This window comes from Mucor velutinosus, assembly GCF_035048745.1.
Source record: "Mucor velutinosus strain NIH1002 chromosome Unknown tig00000093, whole genome shotgun sequence".
Taxonomy (NCBI): Eukaryota; Fungi; Mucoromycota; class Mucoromycetes; order Mucorales; family Mucoraceae; genus Mucor; species Mucor velutinosus.
The window spans coordinates 447988-467197 of NW_027041907.1; the positions used below are offsets into that span (position 1 = coordinate 447988).

The following is a 19210-nucleotide window of genomic DNA, read 5'->3' on the forward strand; positions in this document are numbered from 1 at the left end:
GGTATATTCACCGTAGGATGCGCTTCTCATCACTGCTGAGAGGTATTATTCTTCAAGATGGGCGAGGGGAGGAAAAGGGAAAAACAAAAGGGAAAAGGGAAACAGAAAAATTTTCTTCAGCAACAAAAAAGCACCCAGCCCCCCCTCTCTCCTCATCTTTTCACTCTCTCCTATGTGCAAATCTATAAATAACATATCTCGGTGTATTGATTAGCCATCAGTTTCATTGGTGATGCGTATATGCGAGAGAGAAGCACACACTTGGTATCACAATTATTCGACATCAAATGATCCATCAATGTATGTGTATTCTCGCTACAGAAACTAATGTATGCGGTGTGTATGCAATTTCCACATAAATGGTTCACCGCCAAGTGAGCCCAGAATAGAGTGAAATACGGCGTGTACACAAACGAAGAGAAGTAAATGTAACATGTAGTGTTTGTGGTAGCCTAGATCCAAGTTTGCAAGCACTTGAAAGACATATAGTAGATGTAAAATATCTGGGTGCGATGTAGTTCTGGCTCATCAGGCACCTTCAAGATTTTTTTTTTTTTTTTTTTTTTTATCAATCATTGACACTTTTCGAATGAGACGATTTAGTTGTCATTCTGCTGGGACGCAACTTCTATTGCTTTCTATATGCAATGGCCAATGCTCATCAGGATAAAAGTTTCTTGATCCAAATGTATGCCAGCATTGGACTGACGCTTTCTAACTGCAATGGGCCTCTTATCAATAATTTGAGATGTGCCCTTTGTTCTTTCCTGTAAGTATTGATGCTTACCAACTTGTCTCGTACTAGACATGGGCTGTATCAACGCCATTTCTTTCTTCCAAGAATAACCTATCTTTCACATGACACTCTTAATGCTCATAGCGCTAGACAGGATAATGAATTGCTGGTGAGCCCTAATCAGAATTCCACATTCTCTGCCGAGAACGCGGACAGTTTCCCCAACGGCAGTTGCCTTCATCTAATGTCAGCGATATTCGTACCAATGTTGCATTAAATTCAAATGGAGAAGCCGTGATCTTACAAACACTTGTTCGAAAGATACCGCCATGAAGCGAGAGCAGTAATTTATGTGATGATGACAGTTACATACACAGCATCTTTAAAAAGACATTATTAGACCGGAATTAGAGGATCAATCGACTGTTGAGATTGTACGTTTAATCAAAGACCTTAAATATGATAGCTTGGATGAAAATGCTACTCAAGATGGCAAAGCTAGTACAGCAGAGCTAGATGCATCTATATCTTTGAATGACAAGCAAAAGAAAACACCTGAAAGTCTTCAGAGCTACATAGAATGAGAGTCTATCAGATCAGCGATGTATTGGAGACTTATATCACTTCTAGAAATTGATAGGATGACCGCATTTTCACAGTTTGTATACCTAAAGAAATGAAATAAGCGTTTGCTATTGTGTAAAAAGGCTCAAGGTGATTATGGAATTTCAAGTAGAAGCTGCATTAGACAGCACAGGTAGTGTGAAAAATTCAACACATTTATTACAAATAGTACATCGTTATAGTGTTTATCATGATATTAAATCAAACAATCGTAAATTGCATGTTAGAAAGTATTTTTTTTAAGTGAGAAGGGGGTTATCGAGGAATAATACAAAAAACAGAGTGTATTATGAGGAGAAAGTCTCCCCAACATACAAAAAGATATATAATATATATAAAGCAAAAAAGAGAGGTAGAAAACAAATATACAATATTATTTTTTAATCGTCGTTATCATCCATGGCTGATGAACGAGGCAAAGCAACAGCTGTGGTTGCAGTAGGTGCTGTTGTTGATGTCAAAGGAGTGGTAGCAGGCTTTTTAGGCGTGATTTCGGTGGATGGCGTATTAGTGGGTTTAGCAGTTTCCGCAACAGGCTCTGCGTCAGACATGATCTCGTCTTCATCATCCAGTTTAGTTTCGGGTTCAGGCGTTGGTTCTGCCAATGCTAGCTCTGCTTTAGGCGCTGATTCCATGTCAGTTGCTGTGGAGGTAGTGGAGATATCCATTGGTTCAATGCTGTCTTTCTCTGGTGATTCCGCTCTTTCGACGTCCTGCATTGGAGTGGATGATCCCTCTGATTCATTTGTGTCTGGCTTCGATTTCTTGTCAACTTCTTGATCAGTGGCATGCTCATTGTCCCCCTCTTCATCGTCCTCCTCCTCGTCTTCCTCATCATCATCGTCGTCGTCATCATCATCGTCTTCTTCTTCCTCGTCTTGGTTGTAATGACTACTTTCCTCTGCCCTCGCTTCGATGGCAGCTTCAGCTATTTGAACAGCGGCCTGCATTTCCTTTTCTCGTTGTTTTTCGAGTATCTTAGGGTCCACAAATGGCATGACAAATGATCGAACGTCTCCGTCCTTGTCCAGAGCAAGACGATAGGTCATTTGATCCAGTGCATGTCCTGATTCGCCTGCTTGATTCACGGTTCTTGATGGAGCAGCAATCTCGCTCAGTTCTTTTCGGAAGGGTTCTATTGGAGAGAGATGGATTAGTTTCTAAAATGCGTTTTGTAATTGTTCGTATCTTACCGTTGGTATAAATAGTGCCGATAGCGCGAGAGGCTGCAATACGGACATTGACGACTGGATCATAGGCAAGTGGGGCTAATCGCGGTAAAAAGAATGATGCAAAATCAGAGGCACCTATGCCTGCTTCGATCAGGGCTCTGCAAATTTGAGCAAACCTATTTGACATATCGTGAGATAACGTTTAAAGAAGGTCGAAATTGCCACATCTTACACAAGTCTACCACGGTAGTTTTCAGATCGAGCAAACTCATCCAGGCGTTCCATGACATGGCTCAGCAAAGCTAGAGCAAAGTTGCGTTTGTTCTCTGTGATATCATCTCCGTAGCCCTCTGCCTGCGATAAAGATTCGCCATCTTCTTCCACGGCGTGCTTGACGACATCCAAGACCACAGGAAAGATATTGACGCCGGTTTCTCTTACAGCAGCAAATTCATCATGACAAGCACGAACAACCAAAGGTAAGATATGCTCCACCACTCTGGAAGCATCGAACAACAAGGAAATCTCCATCAACTGAGCTGCCAAGATGTTTCGCAAATGCCAGTTGCTTGAGACACCATCCCAGACTTCTGCCAAGATAGGAATGTATTCATTTCTTGAGCTGACAGCCAATGTGCTTAAAAAATCTGCCAAATGCTCCAAGACACCTTGCTTCACATCATCCAGGTCCATCAAATAGAGAGCAAAAATCTGCACCAAATCTCGTTCTGTGCGCTCAGGGCCAATGATACGGGCAATATCATGCAGCGAGTGAGCAAACGTACAGCGCACTTTGATCTGATAGTCTTTGGTAAGATTCAAATAAGTGTCCCGTAAGTGCGTGTTCCAGTAGCCAACGCCTGCTGTCAACACCACGGCTGGAAAGTTGTAAGCGCAAATGTAGGTGCGATCAATTTCCAACTTGAGCATCTGATTGTTGCTATTATTGACGTTGGATCCCAGGGACAGAAAGTACTGTAATAATGGCTCAGGCATCTTGCCAGGTTGGCCTGTTTGCTCCCAGCCTTCGGGCAAGAACTTTGCGACAAGCTCTCCAACGATATCAGCCATAGCATTGCGCACATTGCGAGATACGTCGTTTCGAAAGGTCTCCACGCTTGTCACTGTCAGCTCAGCTTTTGATTCTTCAGATAAGACACCACATAGTTGAGGTAATGTCATGACACAAGATCGTCGTACATGCCAAATTTGATCTTCAGCAAATTTACGGAACAGCGGCAACTAGAGAAAAATACCAATGTCAGTGATCAGGGCCAAGTGTCAAATGTGCAATCCAACATACAAGTCTCTCTTCTGCAACTTTCTGATCCACCACTTGAGCTAAACATCCAACGGCAGTAGCTGCTTCCTTTCTTACATAAAACAATGAGTCTGATGATAATTGCTCGATGATCGGCAAGCATTCTTCTGTACATTTCTGTGCGTCAAATGCGCCCACAATGGATGCAATCAACTATCAGATATCCGTTAGATCCATACACGCCTAACTCATCTTTAAACAATGTCTTACCGAAATACAAGTAATTTTGGCCAAGCTAATCTCTCCTTGGTCAAATTCGTCGTCTGAGGGTGGAGCATGATGTATGTTGAGGGAAGTCTCGAAGCCAGGCGTTGCTGATGATCTTCTACGCTCTGATGTAAGGCCGTCGTCGATGGAAACACGGTGGTATTTCAAAGCCTCGGCTCTATCGTCATGTGCATCCTCATCCTCCTCATCTCCTTGTCCCTTTGTTCTAGGCGGCTTCTTTTTGCCATCCACTATCAGCATCAAACCTTCAATGACGCCCTTGAATATTTCACAATTGATGACTTGTTGGAATAACGGGTCCTGATCTGACGATCTACGGAGTTCTGTCACTACTGATACAATGGCTTGTTGACCTAATGAGGCAACACCTGAGCTTTGATCCAGCAGTATTCTGATGATAAGAGGTGCAAACGTCTTTTCTTGTGGTGTAGATTGGTCTGATTTTGAGAACATGGCAGGTAGATTCTATCGAGAATACCTTGTCAGTGGCATACTACTATCTTGTTTGATGATATCCTACCTTGTAAAAGTAAAGCAATATCTGATCGAGTTCACTGGCAAATGTTTCCTTGACGGTATCATCAGTATCACACGCTAATTTGTCCATAATGGGCAACACATCCTCAATAGCCTCTGTCAAACTGATTTCCTCTAATGCACTTGACAACTCCTTTGCCAGTAAAAGTCTTTGAAAATTTCCTTTCAATACCGGTGGTCCCAGGATATGTCCGAACTACACAACTTACCTGTTTATCAAGGCATCATTTTCTCGAAATCCATATACACGTTCAATGGGCGTCACGTTCTCATCTGCCAGCAGTTCATCTTCCAGCTCGTCTTCTATGGGATCTGATCAAAACAATATAAATCAGCATTCACTTGCCTGGGTAATCAGACCTAACCTTGTACTCACCTTCAGACATAGTTTGTATCAGAGCAGTAGAGGTAGTACTGTTACTGGTGGAAGTAGGGGATGTTTCCTCTCTATCTGCAGACGTGTACTCTTGTTGAGCGTCAGCAATGTGTGGCTCAGAACTGTCGTGTTCTTGCTGCTGATTCTCCTTATTGTTCACTATGTCATCTTGGGTGTCGTCTTGATGCTCTAACAATGATTCATCTTGCTCGTAATCATCATCGGGGAAGTCGAAACCGAGATCTTTTTGAGTAAATGTAAGAAACATTGTCTATCCGAGATCTCTGTGTGTGTTATCATTTGATTTTACCAGCCATATTGTATTTATAAGCAGTTGCTTGTAATCCTTGGAATAAAGAAAGAGAGAAAAAGGAAAGAAAAGGAAAAAGTGGCCTTTATATTTTATTTTAAAAACTCCAACGTCCATGCCTTGTACACCATATCATTGGTTCGCTTTCATTTTTCTATTTACTTATCGTGTAGCATTGATTTACACATTCACCAATGTTCCGCTTGTTATGTACATGGCTCATTCTTGTGAGAAACATCATGTCAAATGCTTTAATAAAGGCTATCAACTCATCATGGCTGTGATGGATTTAATTCTCAGACCTTGGTAGAGAAGTTTTGTTCATAGTTCTATTGCTGATTAACTGCTTTGAAATGAAGAATAAGCCCGTTTAATCATGGACGGCATGGAGTTTGTGCCAGATTGAATACTTTGCATCCGATAAACCTTACCGCAATATGTTGGCCGTAGACTCTAATGTACAGATCGCTGCTTCATCGCATGCTGTAGCATTGCATCATTCTTTTTTGAAACTGCTCACTAGCTACAGCATTTAGATCATTTTCAATTGTTTTTCCGCGTGCTACAAGTCTTTGCAATCCATGAAATCTGCTTGGATTGCCTCTCAAGTGGGTTGCTCATCAAAATTTTCTCGAAAGTGTTTGTCCGGTACTGATACTCAACATGGAATGCATCATGCCCTCATTGCAAATTTTGAATGCTTTACTCAGCGGATCAATGCAATTGACAGGATACTAATTCCTTGGTATTGTAGCATCTCATTTTTTTCGCTTGAGATAACTGTCAAAAAAGCAGTGCTTGGTTACCATGGCAACGATAACTGTCAAAAAAAAACAGTGCCTGGTTACCATGGCAACGGAATTTCACTGATCGACGTGTTGCGGCATTGATGGATGTGACATTAATGCATAAAAGCTACATCCTCTTACACCTTGCTAAACGACTGTATTCTCGGGCAAGTGATACTTGGCTCTCTCTATTATAAGGTAGATTACAAATTTGTATGATTGGCATAGTTGGATAATAGCAATGTCTACTATTATTAGCCATGTATCTTGATGGATCTACTTCAAGAGCACCATTTGCAATTGGCACAAACAATACAAGCAAACCAGTCACTGCAAACGTGGGCTACCTGAACAACGAAACTTGCCAACAACGAAGCTGTCCTTTGTTGTTTGTTTTCAAACGGAAAATATCTTTTTTTTTCTTCTAGTAATAAGCTTCAAGAGATTAAAAATCTATTGTATATTCTTGCATTTCAATTTTGAAAAAGCTACATCTGTAAAAAAAAAAGAAAAGACTACAAACAAGAAGCAGACTTTGAAAAATGTCGATGAAGAAATTACAGGGTAAAACCATTCATGTAAAATTTTTCAATGGTGTATTCAATTAACTCAACATGCTGTATAACAGCCGAAATTGACCGGGTCTTGAAGAAAGTGAGTGAAGGTGTGGAGACATTTGACAACATTTACGACAAAATACAATCCACCAGCAACTCGAATCAGAAGGAAAAGTACGAGCAAGACCTCAAGAAGGAGATAAAGAAATTACAACGTTTGCGTGATCAAATCAAGACATGGCTATCATCCAACGATATCAAAGACAAGTCAGCGTTGATGGACAACCGAAAACTGATAGAATCAGAGATGGAGAGATTCAAAAATGTAGAGCGTGAAATGAAGACAAAAGCCTTTTCAAAAGAAGGACTATTGCAACGAGAGAGAATGGACCCCAAAGAAAAGGAAAAAGCCGACGCGTGCGACTGGATTTCGACGACAGTCGATGAATTATCTCGACAGATTGAAATGGCAGAAGCTGAGCAAGAGACGCTTCAAGGTACATCGAGAAAAGGCAAGAAAGATCATGCCAAAGTTGAACGAACAAACGAACTGGAGCACTTTATCGAGCGTGATCGATGGCATATCAATCGATTGGAGTTGATTTTGAGATTACTGGAGAACGACCAGCTATCTCCCGACAGAGTAACGTATATTATGCATCGATTATCCCAGTGCACTCAACTTATTATGCTGCTTAGGTGCTTGCTATCCAAGACGATGTGCAGTACTACCTCGAGTGTAACCAGGTAAAGTGTCATGCATACTGCTTTGTTTATCTGTTTGTTGCTAACACTAGGCTTCTAGGAACCTGATTTTGAAGAAGATGAGCTTGTGTACGACGACCTAAATCTCGAAGAAGAGGAAGAGATGTATAATGTGGGCACCGAAGAGCATTTCGTGTCAGAAGGTACCCTTTTTTATTATTATCTTTAGATGCCATTCATGCTTATATCAGTCGTTGAGTAGATGTAGAGGAAAAGACACTAAGCAAAAAGTCTAAAGACAAAGATCACGACGACGAGACATCTTCACTCAGTTCATCCACTCGAAAAACAGCAGCATCCAGTAGTCCAATCAGCTGTAAATGTGAACGCGGATACCTCACTGTATCACATAGTCTAACATGTATCTCTTTTAGCGAAATCAACAACGACAAGTAGTCCAAAAGCACCTGCAAGCGTGCCGCCGATCAAGTCTCCAGAAAGCAACACTGCAACGACAAACAATCTCAAGTATGCCCAAGCAGCTGGAGCAACAGAAGGAAGCCCAACTTCCTCTGCTAAAGGTGAGTTATGCAGCACATGCTGATCTGTGGACAGAAAAACTCATCCTTTTTGTGCAGTTCAATCACCCAAAGTGGTAGTACCATCCGCATGGGCGGAACCCATCAAGATTGCGGACCAGATCAAATCCAATGCTGCACCTACACCAGACGACAAGTCAGCATCAACGCCACCTTCCGAGAAATCAAAGCCCATGTCGTCTTCTGCGCCTGGTGCGCAAGTGAATAATAGTGTGACCAACGGCGCTGCGAAATCAGTAACGTATCAACATGCTAATTTGCATTATCAGATCTTTAACTCGTCTATATCTTAGTTACCGATGGATGCTTCCTTGACCCAACAACCCGGAGCAGAATTGGATTCTCGTCTGCCTTCTTCACTGCTTGACCTTGCAGCCTCATTTGAGGCCATCAAATCCAAAGCAGCAGCTGCTAACGATGACAATACACAGTACACAAATCGTATGCTGGATGCCAGCTTACAGTATGTTCCTGACCTGATAGACTCGGAAAGGTAATTATTGTAAATTCATGCGGCATGATTTTGTGATGGTAACTAATGTCGCACAACCTATATAGGCCCAAGGTGTATCAAGCACAAACCCCTCAATTGACACCAGCTTATTATCCCCAACAGCCTCTCGCTATTTTTGATAATCCCAGTCTTTTTGAAAAGTTTGATATGGATGCATTGTTCTTTATTTTCTACTATCAACAAGGCACCTATCAACAGTATTTAGCAGCTAAAGAGCTGAAAAAGCAATCATGGCGTTTCCACAAGAAGTACCTGACATGGTTTCAACGACATGAGGAGCCAAAGACGATTACAGACGATTATGAGCAAGGCACCTATATTTATTTTGATTACGAAGGTGCCTGGTGTCAGCGTAAAAAGACTGAATTTAGATTTGAATATCGTTATTTGGAGGACGCATGATAGTAGCTTGAATAAAGAGGTATTGTTAGTGGATTCTCGCATTATTTTGTTGAAACATGTCTCTGATCAACAGGCTGGTCAATGATGTCTCTTGTAATTGAGTCAGACTCGTTTCTTATTGGACACAAGCCCAGAGCATTTTAATAGCTGGGATTCGCAGTGCCCTGTGGCTATATTTGGTTTGAAATATTTCTTCGCTTCATCTAGATTATTATACCATAATAAGTGTTCAGTCCCTAGACACTTTTATAACCCTAATATGGAAACTGAGCTGCCAGGCATTTGTCAGGCGTGGTTCATATATGATTAGAGACTATATATTAAATTACTATCAATCAACACTCAAGTTTCATCTAACATTTTAGCTATTAGTAATTTTGAATATTAGCCAAAGGCCCGCGACAACGCCAACCGTCTGAACGTAGGCTGGTTTCCACCAAAGCCAAGCGTAGGTCAGGAATCCACCCGAAGAGTCAAAAGGCTCATCGTAACGTAATAAATTTATGGTCTCTACATTTTCAAAGCCTCAAAAAGGAAAGAAATTGATCTAAAAAGTATTTTGATAAACAGGCTTTATTAAATATAGAATGCAAGGAAAGTAGCATGGCTAACGATAGTGTTATATAATTTGCCACCTACTTTCCATACGCTTCAAAAGCATCTATATTATATTGCCTTCGCAACGAAAAGGGCATTGGGCCCCACCAGCCAAAATTAATTCAAATCCAGGCTTATAGTCTGTTCCAGATTGGCCAAATCTTGAACACTTTCGACTCGATCGAACTATTCTGCCAAATTCGACTATATGAAGTGTGATGATCATACCATGTTTCCTAATACACTCTTGAAGTACTTTTCAAGGCGAAACCAATGGTACCAAGTAAAATAAATGTTTTAAATAAACTTGTTGAGCAATTCACAAAAATATGAAAAGAGGTTTTTAGCGAAAGTAGCCATATTTTGCATATGAAAACCTCATAAAAGTGGTTTCAGAAGTTGCTTTGGATCGAGAGAAACATTTTGATTCAATATACACCATAGTAAAAGTCTTCGTTATCAAGGTCAAAAATGCGATCGTTTGGTTTTCGACGAAAACCATGAGGTACCCCTCATGCTTTTTGGTCGATTTTTGCCCATGTTTTTTTGATCCCCAAAAAGTTGAGCAAAGGTATCAGGAAGTAAATCCTAGATGAGAGCAATTGTTTGGTGCTATTCTGACGATCTAAAACGGCTTCTAACACGAAAAACCACGACTCAAATGCACCCAAATTTTGCTGTATTTCGCTTGTTTGTGAGTAGTAGGAGGTACTGAGATTGTGTTGTATGCCCATATATGAGTTGTTCCCATCTGTACAGACGTGGCGCATCCCAGAGAAGTCAGATCCACGGCTATAGGGGATTTATAGAGCTCTCACATGATATTCAGTGGTAGCAGAACAGTAGTAGGGTGATTGCAATCAGCCAGGCACACATTCTAATCGTCCACTACAAGATCAGAATGGGGTGGATATGATAAAGACGCACGCGGAAGAGATCGATTCCTCTACTAAACACAAGTTTCTGATCCGCACTGATGCCCTGTACATATGGCTATTCATTTAACAACAATTGAGCTTAATAAAGCTATTCGAGCATTAGGTTGACATGTGAAGATTTGCTTGCATATTGACAGGATACTTTAATTCAAGCTCGTTTTGAATAATGGGGTCATTTCATGTAATTGATTAATGCTCCGTTGATTTTCAGTACTCAATTTATCTTATGGCGTGGCCATCACACAACAACCATTATAAAATGTCCGCTTTGCCAAAATGGATCCAACAGTGCATTTTGCGCAGGAGCCGAGGATCCAAGCCATAAAAGCGTAGGATCGGCTTGTCTGCAACAATGCAATGATTGTTCAAACAGGGCGACACAAGGTTCACTCGTGATATCATGAGATGTCCTCATTCCGTTTTTTTTTTTTCAACCTCATGTATCACAAAAACTAAAATGTCTCGGGAGTACGCCAACAAAACATGTCAAGGAGATATCTTGGTTGTATGATTTTTTATTGTGATAAACGAAGAATAGTAAAGTATTGTTTGAGTAATTATTACTGTATATACATATCAAAGATATAGATTTTCTTTTTCAAGGCTAAAGTAAGAAAAAAAATTAAATGTGAGGGAGGGAGAAAGAGGAGAGGAAATGTATATAGTTTGTTGTAAGAGGAGTTTGGATGTAGTAATGTGTTTCTATCATGAATCTAAAGAATTTGCTTATTTGCTCTGTTGAGGTTGTTGTAAGGATGCTGTTGATGATGCTGCTGGTGTGCGACGTTTGAGATCGGTGTTTGGTGTGGGCTTGGTAGTTTTGTTGACTTCCTTGTTATCGTCATCCAGGCTGTTCACCTTAACACCAGGAACAGACTCGGTTTTAGCAACGTTGTTGAGACGACGTTCCTCAGCTTCCATAGCACGGCGGTATTGACCATCAATAAGAGGTTTGAATGACTTGGAGCGGGTTAAACCAAAGTTAGTAGCACGAGGCTTGCGAATGTCGATATCCATTTCAGGCAACCACCAAGGTAACAAGGGCATACGATCACGGAAAAAGTAGCAAGCACCATGAAGATACTTTGAGAAACGGGGCACTTCGTGTACCAAGTGGGAGTCTACCAACTTGGTCAACCACTCTGGGGGCTCTTGACCTAAATGAGTTTGTAATTTGGTCTCCAAAACAGCATAAGGGAAGCGACAAATCTCGGTTTCATCCAATTGAGGGAAAGGATAGTCGATGGCAACATCAGGACGACGCCACTCATTCTTTGCTCTGCGCACCTTATCATCCATATTGTCCTCACGAATGAAGGACAAATCCGTATCCAAACTTACTCTGACACGTTGATCACCAGGCAGTTGGAAAGCAGTACGGTTGTAGAAAGCACGTAGAACAGGGTTCAGGTTCTTTTCCTTGAGAGACTTCTGGACACCAGTAGCAATGAATTCAGTGTCTTTGCAGATTTGCTCATCTACGTTCTTGGCACGCAAACGCTCTGTAATTTCCTCAGGAGTCAGCTCATACTCAACATACTTTTCAACGTCATCGACATCCAGTCTGAAGCGATCTTTGACTGAAGCACCGTCCAACCAAGAAGCATGGTGGGTCTTGCGCTCAATAAAGACGTTCTTGGACTCCATAGGGCCATACCAACGGAAACGAATAGCCTCGGCACCCTCATCACGTTGAAGACGACCAGTATAGAGATCGAAATCCTCGTTATCGTAGTAGATACTGGAGATGGCGGAATCAGAGACCTCAAACTTCTTGTCCTTGTTGAAGATCAAGACGGGTAAATGCAACATGATGATAGACTTGACTTCAGTGACATTGTCAGGATGGATCCAATATTTGGCAGTAGCACGTTCAAAGGCGTTTTGATCACCACCAGCAGCAGCATTACCAGTACGAGGCTTTCCTTGGAGACGACAGAGATCGTGGAGAGCAGAAATGTAAACAATGGCGACATCGAAACGTTGTTTATCGAGAGGTTTGGCACGCAATTGAGGAATAAAGTTCTGTTGGAGACGGAGACCAGTCCATTTGTCATGTTTCTTGAGAATCTTTTGGAAGCCAATGTAGTTGAGACGAGTGAACTTTGCCAGATCGTTGACGTCAAACAAGACCTCGGTGAGAGCATCGTCCATGATGTTCCAGTTTTGCTCAGAGGACCAGGAAGGGTTGTTCATGAAGGTTTGCAACGTTCTTTCACAATAGCTGATTCTTGCCTCGACCTCGCCCAACTTTGCAGAGATGAAATCATACACCTTTTCCAATTCATTCTCCAGCAAATGAATGAAATCCTTCTCATCTTGATCAGTCCAGCCGTGATCGAGCTGTCTGGCCTTGAGCTCAGTCTTCAAGACGTCGTAGTTGATATAAGACAGACGCCAAGGAGCAAAGATACCTTTCTGGAGTTGATCAGCGAATTTCATGGTAGTTTAGTGGTAATGGACTAGTAAAAGAAGGGCAAGAAAAAAAAAAGAAGGAAAGAAGAAGAGGGAGCAAGGAGAGGTTTATTTATTTGTAGTGGGATTTTTTTTTTTTTTTTTTTTTTTTTTTGGTTTTAGAGATGAGGTGATTTAAAAATACTAGCAAAAAAAACCTATTTATAAAATGTTGTTGTTGTTGGTATTTTGGGTGGATTTTGTTCTTTTCCACTATGAAACCATGTCAAACTCCGTGCTTGCTTAGCCGTGGTTGGGTTTTCGAATTTTTGCGGTTAAACAGTGGTTGTGTATTTTTATAAAATGAAACGTGTCTATTCTCCGTTCTGCTTATTCACATTTAATTGAGCCCAAGATGAACTCGCTATTTAGGCATTGGTTTTGGGTAAATAGTTTTGGAATCAATCCTATTTTTTTTTTTTTTTCTCTTTTCAAATCAAGGGTCGATTTCTTTTGTCATGTCGCATTATACACAAGAGGAATGGCATGCGTGGAGTGTGTATTTATACATACATTGGATTACGTTTTTGTACATTATATAAATATACATTTATACTATGATTGGACTCCCGAAATCAGGTTTTCAGGCAGTGCTGTTGGTATTGCTCTGCTGCTCATTAGTTTTGTTGTTGATGCCCAGGTAGGTGTCCGAAGAGGAGGGATGCTGCCAACGAAGCACGAAATTGAGCTACAAACAATCAATCAGCAATGGCTACAACGTTCCCAATGTCTGTCTCTTACCACCATGGCGCTTAACAGCAAGCAACAAAGCCCGACAGGGCCGTAGAGATCATCATATCGTATGTCGGGTCGAGTGCTCATTTGATGTGCACGCCATCGATACCTAAAGAAGGCATACAACGCAATCACCATCGAAATACCAAAAAAAGTAGCGCCAGCGATTGTACTCACATGGTCTCCAAAATTGAGCAACGTCAAGGCAGCTGTCATGATCAATGCAGAGAATTGCAACCAGTTGATAAACGTACGCTCGTTGGCAAAGAAGAGTTTAGGCTCCATTGTGTGCTGTGGTGGTTTCAACTTCTTCTTCTTCTTCTTCTTCTTCTTTTTCTTTTCTTCCTTTTCCTGCCCTAATTCTGCAAGCACTGCTATTCGCATATCGTCGTTCTCCTTGATCGTATGTGGATCTTGCAACATGTAAGCCTGTGATCCTCCTTCTTCGGGTCGATAGAAATCATTAAAACGCTGCTTCTGACGCTGCTGCTTCTGCTGTTGTTGAGAGCTGATGCTGCTGCGAGATCTCAGACATTGCGTTTCATCATCATTTCCAGTAGGCATAGAGTACAATGTTAGCTTACTCGCACTTGCATCCTCGAGTTGCACAACATATTCTTGCTTATCCTTGGCATCGAGTACGGCCTGGTTCAAGCTCTCATCGGTAATAACAATACTTTCATGGCGAACGCTGCTGCTGTAGGAATTATGTCGACTGTTGGCATGTCGTCGCTGAGGATTGCCTTTCTGTAACTGTGCTTCCAGATAGCCTACACGATACTGACCATCAATCAGGAGTTTTAGACTGCGGGACCGAGTCAGCCCCGAGTATTCGCTCGCTCCCTCGACTAGCAGCTTGTCATTGCGCTTTGCTGCTCGAATATCAATGTCAATTTGAGATAGCCACCATGGCAGCAAAGGCAGTTGCGGACTCCAAAAAAGAGCAACTCCATGTAAACAGATGGAAAAGCGGGGTACTTCATAGACCAACCTGGATTCGAGTAGGCGAGATAGCCATTGAGGAGGGGCCTTGTCCAGCATGCGAGTCTCGAGTATAGCGTGCGGAAATACATGGCGCTTGTCCGTAATAGCATCATTGCTATGAAGCCATTCCATGCTAAACTTGTTTGAAGTTACATTCAACGTTACATTATTGTCGAGTGATACAGACAGCGTCTTGTCATGGGGAGCCTCAAACAAGAGCCGGTTAAAATGAATCTGTAGCTTGGGCTCTAACCGCTTGTCAATAATAGAGCTTTGGATGTTCTTTGCTATTGTGTAACTCAGCTCAACGTAATTCTGATCAAATCCCACATTTTTCAAGTCTTGCGCATATGCCTCGGCAGAATAGTTTTGAGTGAGTATGAAATCATACAGTTGATTCTTATCTATAGCTATCCCATCTTGTGTAGAAAACCCGCCTTTTACAAACACATGCCGCTCAACAAATACTTGACTTGCAGACTGTATATCGCCATTCCATCTACATGTAAGCAGCTCGGCTCCATCATCAGATTGCAATTGTGCTGTGTATTCGTCGAATGAATCGTTGTCCAAATAAATGTAGGACATGGCCCGTTCACTCTGTTCATATGAATCATTGCCGAAAATAGGTAAATTGAATAATAGGATTGCCTTGACCTCTGTGACATTATCTTGGTGAATCCAATATCGAGCGTTTATATAGTCTTGTCGATTGGGCTCTGTTGCAACGCTACTATCACCTTGATCCAGTCTACCACGACATGTGTCCAGCAAGGAGGACACTTGCACCAGAATACCATCAAACCGCTGACTATCCAAAGGTCGTGTTCTGCACACTTCTACCAAAAGAGGACGTCTGTTTGTGCTCGTTAATCGGTCATGTTGTTGAATCAGCGCCTCCAATGCCTTGAAATTGAGTCGAGTGAATTTGGTCAAATCATTGATGTCGGCCAAAATATCAGTCAGTGTGTCATCTGCTGAATGGCGAGTTCTTTCATTTATATCTTTCTGCTGTGATAAGATGCGTTGACAGTAACGTAATCTAGACTCGATCTCTCGCTGCTTACGAATGATAAATAAGTCGACTTTTCCTGCTTCAAGTCGAATGGCAGATTCAAAATCCTCTTCGTCTTGTCTTGTCCAATGTCCGCTGCTACAAATCTCGTTCAATCCGTTAGAAATAGACTCATAAGCAACGTATTCAGTCCTCCAAGGTTCAAAGATGTTCTGATTGAATTCTGATAGAAAAGACATGTTAGTTCGAGGGAAAAAGAGAAGAGAAATGGAAACATAACCCTTGCTTGAACCATAAAATACACACACACTAAGCATCATAGTGCCAAATGTGTCCATGTAAAATATCACCAACCAAAATAGATTTTCTTAATAATAGAAGTATTACAGTTTCGGGTTTATTGTTTCTGAAGAATTAAATAGATCGCATGAAGGATTGGTAGATGTTTCGATTGCTCTTCTTCTATGAATGATCAGTGTTGAATCATTATCTTTGGAATATCCTTCTGACATGGCGATCACCATCTTTCTAGCCTGAATAGTTTATTGTTGATCCTCTCACTGTCTGTCAACACAAGCACTGCTATCGGTTATAGTCTATCACTCATTTGATCTCAAACATCTTTTGCCTCAATGACCGGCATACCTTTTACTGAGCAAGTTGACTAATTGGCTTGAAATAATGATCAGTTTGATTTGGAAGCAAGATCTCCATATGGTTTGTTGTCATGACTACCAGATCAGCATGAAGATGAACATGGTGTCACAATATATACTCTCATCCACGACAGATTCTTGACTTGGATCAGAAATAAACACTTTTTTTTTGTATAGTTAATACAAATATACATTATGGAAAATGGAGAATCCTGTACCAGCTGTGGCAGTGCATCCTTGTTTTCTGGCATCTTTCTTTCCCTTTCTTGTCTGTACTCCGAAATTGTTTCGACTGTAAAATACATGAGATGTCGGATAAATTGTTTTTACATGTTTGTCATTGCAATCTATAATTTACCTCCCGGGTATCAGGATTACAAGTGATTGGCAGTGACAGGACCTTGATCCCCATTGGTCATGTCAATTGTTAGTTGAGGTGTATATTAATGTGATCATTTGAATATCTATAGAGTGCACATTGCTCTACTGTTCCTCGCTATGGCAGAATAGGGAATGCTGTGAAAATGGTACCATAATGCGCTTTATTGACCGTGTCGGAACGTTGATTAACACATCTAGCAACAACGTTTGGATTCATTTGCTTACCCTCCTGCATCAAACGTATTTTGCCCACTTTCTGAACGTAGCGATAAACTCATGCGCTAACATCAAAAAACAAATTGAATTCATGAGATGGTAACAAGGCCAAAGGCAGAAGGGTATCCCTCTCTCTTGATGATATACAGGTTTCTTTTAAATTTTGGATTACCAACTCCTCTAGTTTAAACCCTTGATCAACATACCATCGTATCATGTAGAGTCCAACTATTACATAGAGGTAATGCTCCGTATTGTCTCGAGTACTCAAGGTCAATTTTTGGTCCATCTTGAGCACTTGACATTTTTATCAGCCAATCTTGTGATAGCATGCAATAGCTGTTTTCATCGCCTACTTATAGTTCTCTTGAACAACTCGCGTTTATCCTGCCTTAAAATTTTCCAGTTGAGTAAAACTACAAAGTTAAAACAAGCGGTTTCAGCTGATAAATGTACCGAACTGACCATAATCAGACGTGCATTGTACCGGAAAATATTACGTTGCGAATGTGTGGAGTATGCAGCGCAGTCTTTATAGTAGGGCAGATGTGCCGCTGTATGATGGTACGATTCAACACCAAGCAGAGATTTCCTTTGGGTAATGAGCATCTGTTGCTGCAATGGTGGGTCTGTATTCAACAATTGTCGATCCTGCTGGAACTTCGGATCAAAGATTGTGCTGGGAGAATGCAACGGCGGTCTATTGAACGAGGTTCGTTATTAGTCACAGTATATGAAGTTCGCATTAATTTCAATAGAGTTTACCGAATTTATGTCAATGCAACAACACTTTCGTGCGAGAAGCATTAAAGGATCAAATTGTGGCCGTTACTTGCCTTCTCTGTAATAAGAAGCGGCCAATCGCGTTGATTCCTAGATGGTAGCAGCCTTGTCCCTGCATTCAAATACTACAAGAAGATATATTTAATTTCAATCACATATTATACAGTTTTATGCAAGCGATTTTTTTTAACCTTACAATCCTTTCGACACTTTGGGTGATTTCCTGTCCTACGCTTCGTTTCGGTGGAAACTAACCTACGTTCAAACGGCTCGCGCTGCCGCGGGCCTTTGGCTAATATCGCAAAATTGATATAGCTAAAAGTTGCTACTTCGTATACTGACAAGCAGCATACTGGTATTTCCTTTTTTTTATTCCTTAGTATCCCTGATACAGCAAAACTTGAGTGCATTTGAACCTCGTTTTCTCGCGTTTAAGGCTGTTTTAGATTGTCAGAATAGCACCAAACAATTGCTCTCATCTAGGAGTTCCTGATATCTTTGCTCAACTTTTTGGGATCAAAAAACATGGATAAAATTCGACCAAACAGCATGAGGTATCTCTCATGGCTTTCATTGAAAATCAAACGATCGCGTTTTTCATCTTGATAACGAAGACTTTTACTTTGGTATATATTGAATCAAAAATATTTTTTTTTGTATTTAAAGTTGTCTTTTATTGAACTGATAAATCGAAACTCTAAGAATTTTATATAAGAACTGTGGCCCGATGCCAGGAAACAAAGAAGGATTTACCGCCACCCGCGGCGCACGCAGACTTGACACTCTAGTAGGTCAGCTCGACCAAGATGCTCCTTACATGCAAAATTGCCATGAGTGTAATGAAATAGCCACCCAAACGCAACTTAATTGAAAACCAAAGTTCATCAAATAGCACTCATTCAAATTCATGCTATTTGAATCTATTAATGAAAGCGCTCAAATGTACATCAAAAAACCATTTAAAAATATTAAAGTAAAGATGCATGCTTATATCGCACATCGTGTGAATGAATCACTCCTGATCACAGTGTATTCAATCACACCCATGGTGGTCGTAATAAGTGATGGTATCTTTATCCAAATAGAATCAAATCAATAACAAGCATATTCAAACAAGACAACTATGCCCTGCTGCCATAGTTGCACAATATCCCAGATAAAGGATTCCATACTTCAATAACAAACATCACACTTTAAACCATCAAGGTTACATTAAATCATGCTATGACGATAGCTCACCCAAGCCCATCAAGGTTGCTCAAATCGACCCTTATGGCCAGTGCTCTAGCATTGATTACCACTTTAAATCAAACATCAACAACATTTGCCAGATATCGCAATAGCAGAACCTACTGCTCTCTATCATCACTAATTCTACTTACAAGCTAGTTGCAAATGTATAAATACTCTTCTTTTTTTTCCTCAATTCCAGAATCTTCAGTTCATTTTATACACAAATAAAATACAGTTTATTTCTATTGTATTTTACTATTGCTTTATTTTTTTTGTGAAAATCTATTCAAACCTGATTTCACTGCATAAAGTAATATTCAATACAAAAAGCCAGCAGTGTTTCGACGTT

General features: G+C 40.8%; 4 protein-coding genes across 4 annotated transcripts; 1 reads left to right on the forward strand and 3 right to left on the reverse strand.

Moving 5' to 3' along the window:
- Positions 1-1740: 1740 nt before the first annotated feature.
- ATC70_001886 (uncharacterized protein) lies at positions 1741-5311 on the reverse strand (the record flags this gene model as incomplete). The annotated part of the gene is made up of 9 exons (XM_064821274.1): positions 1741-2495; positions 2554-2708; positions 2765-3774; positions 3836-4006; positions 4064-4546; positions 4602-4767; positions 4828-4930; positions 4995-5237; positions 5305-5311. 9 exons carry the CDS (start codon positions 5309-5311, stop codon positions 1741-1743), a joined length of 3093 nt encoding a protein of 1030 aa, XP_064680960.1.
- Positions 5312-6634: 1323 nt separating this feature from the next.
- On the forward strand, positions 6635-8869 carry URA7_1 (CTP synthase ura7; the record flags this gene model as incomplete). The annotated part of the gene is made up of 9 exons (XM_064821275.1): positions 6635-6656; positions 6721-7292; positions 7349-7396; positions 7455-7557; positions 7617-7730; positions 7789-7935; positions 7993-8189; positions 8247-8446; positions 8512-8869. 9 exons carry the CDS (start codon positions 6635-6637, stop codon positions 8867-8869), a joined length of 1761 nt encoding a protein of 586 aa, XP_064680961.1.
- A 2261-nt stretch (positions 8870-11130) lies between these two features.
- ATC70_001888 (uncharacterized protein) lies at positions 11131-12846 on the reverse strand (the record flags this gene model as incomplete). Its single annotated transcript, XM_064821276.1, has 1 exon — positions 11131-12846. The coding sequence occupies one exon, from the start codon at positions 12844-12846 to the stop codon at positions 11131-11133; it is 1716 nt and encodes a 571-aa protein (XP_064680962.1).
- Positions 12847-13441: 595 nt separating this feature from the next.
- Positions 13442-15831, reverse strand: RPL16A_1 (60S ribosomal protein L16A; the record flags this gene model as incomplete). The annotated part of the gene is made up of 2 exons (XM_064821277.1): positions 13442-13546; positions 13600-15831. The coding sequence occupies 2 exons, from the start codon at positions 15829-15831 to the stop codon at positions 13442-13444; spliced, it is 2337 nt and encodes a 778-aa protein (XP_064680963.1).
- Positions 15832-19210: the final 3379 nt, after the last annotated feature.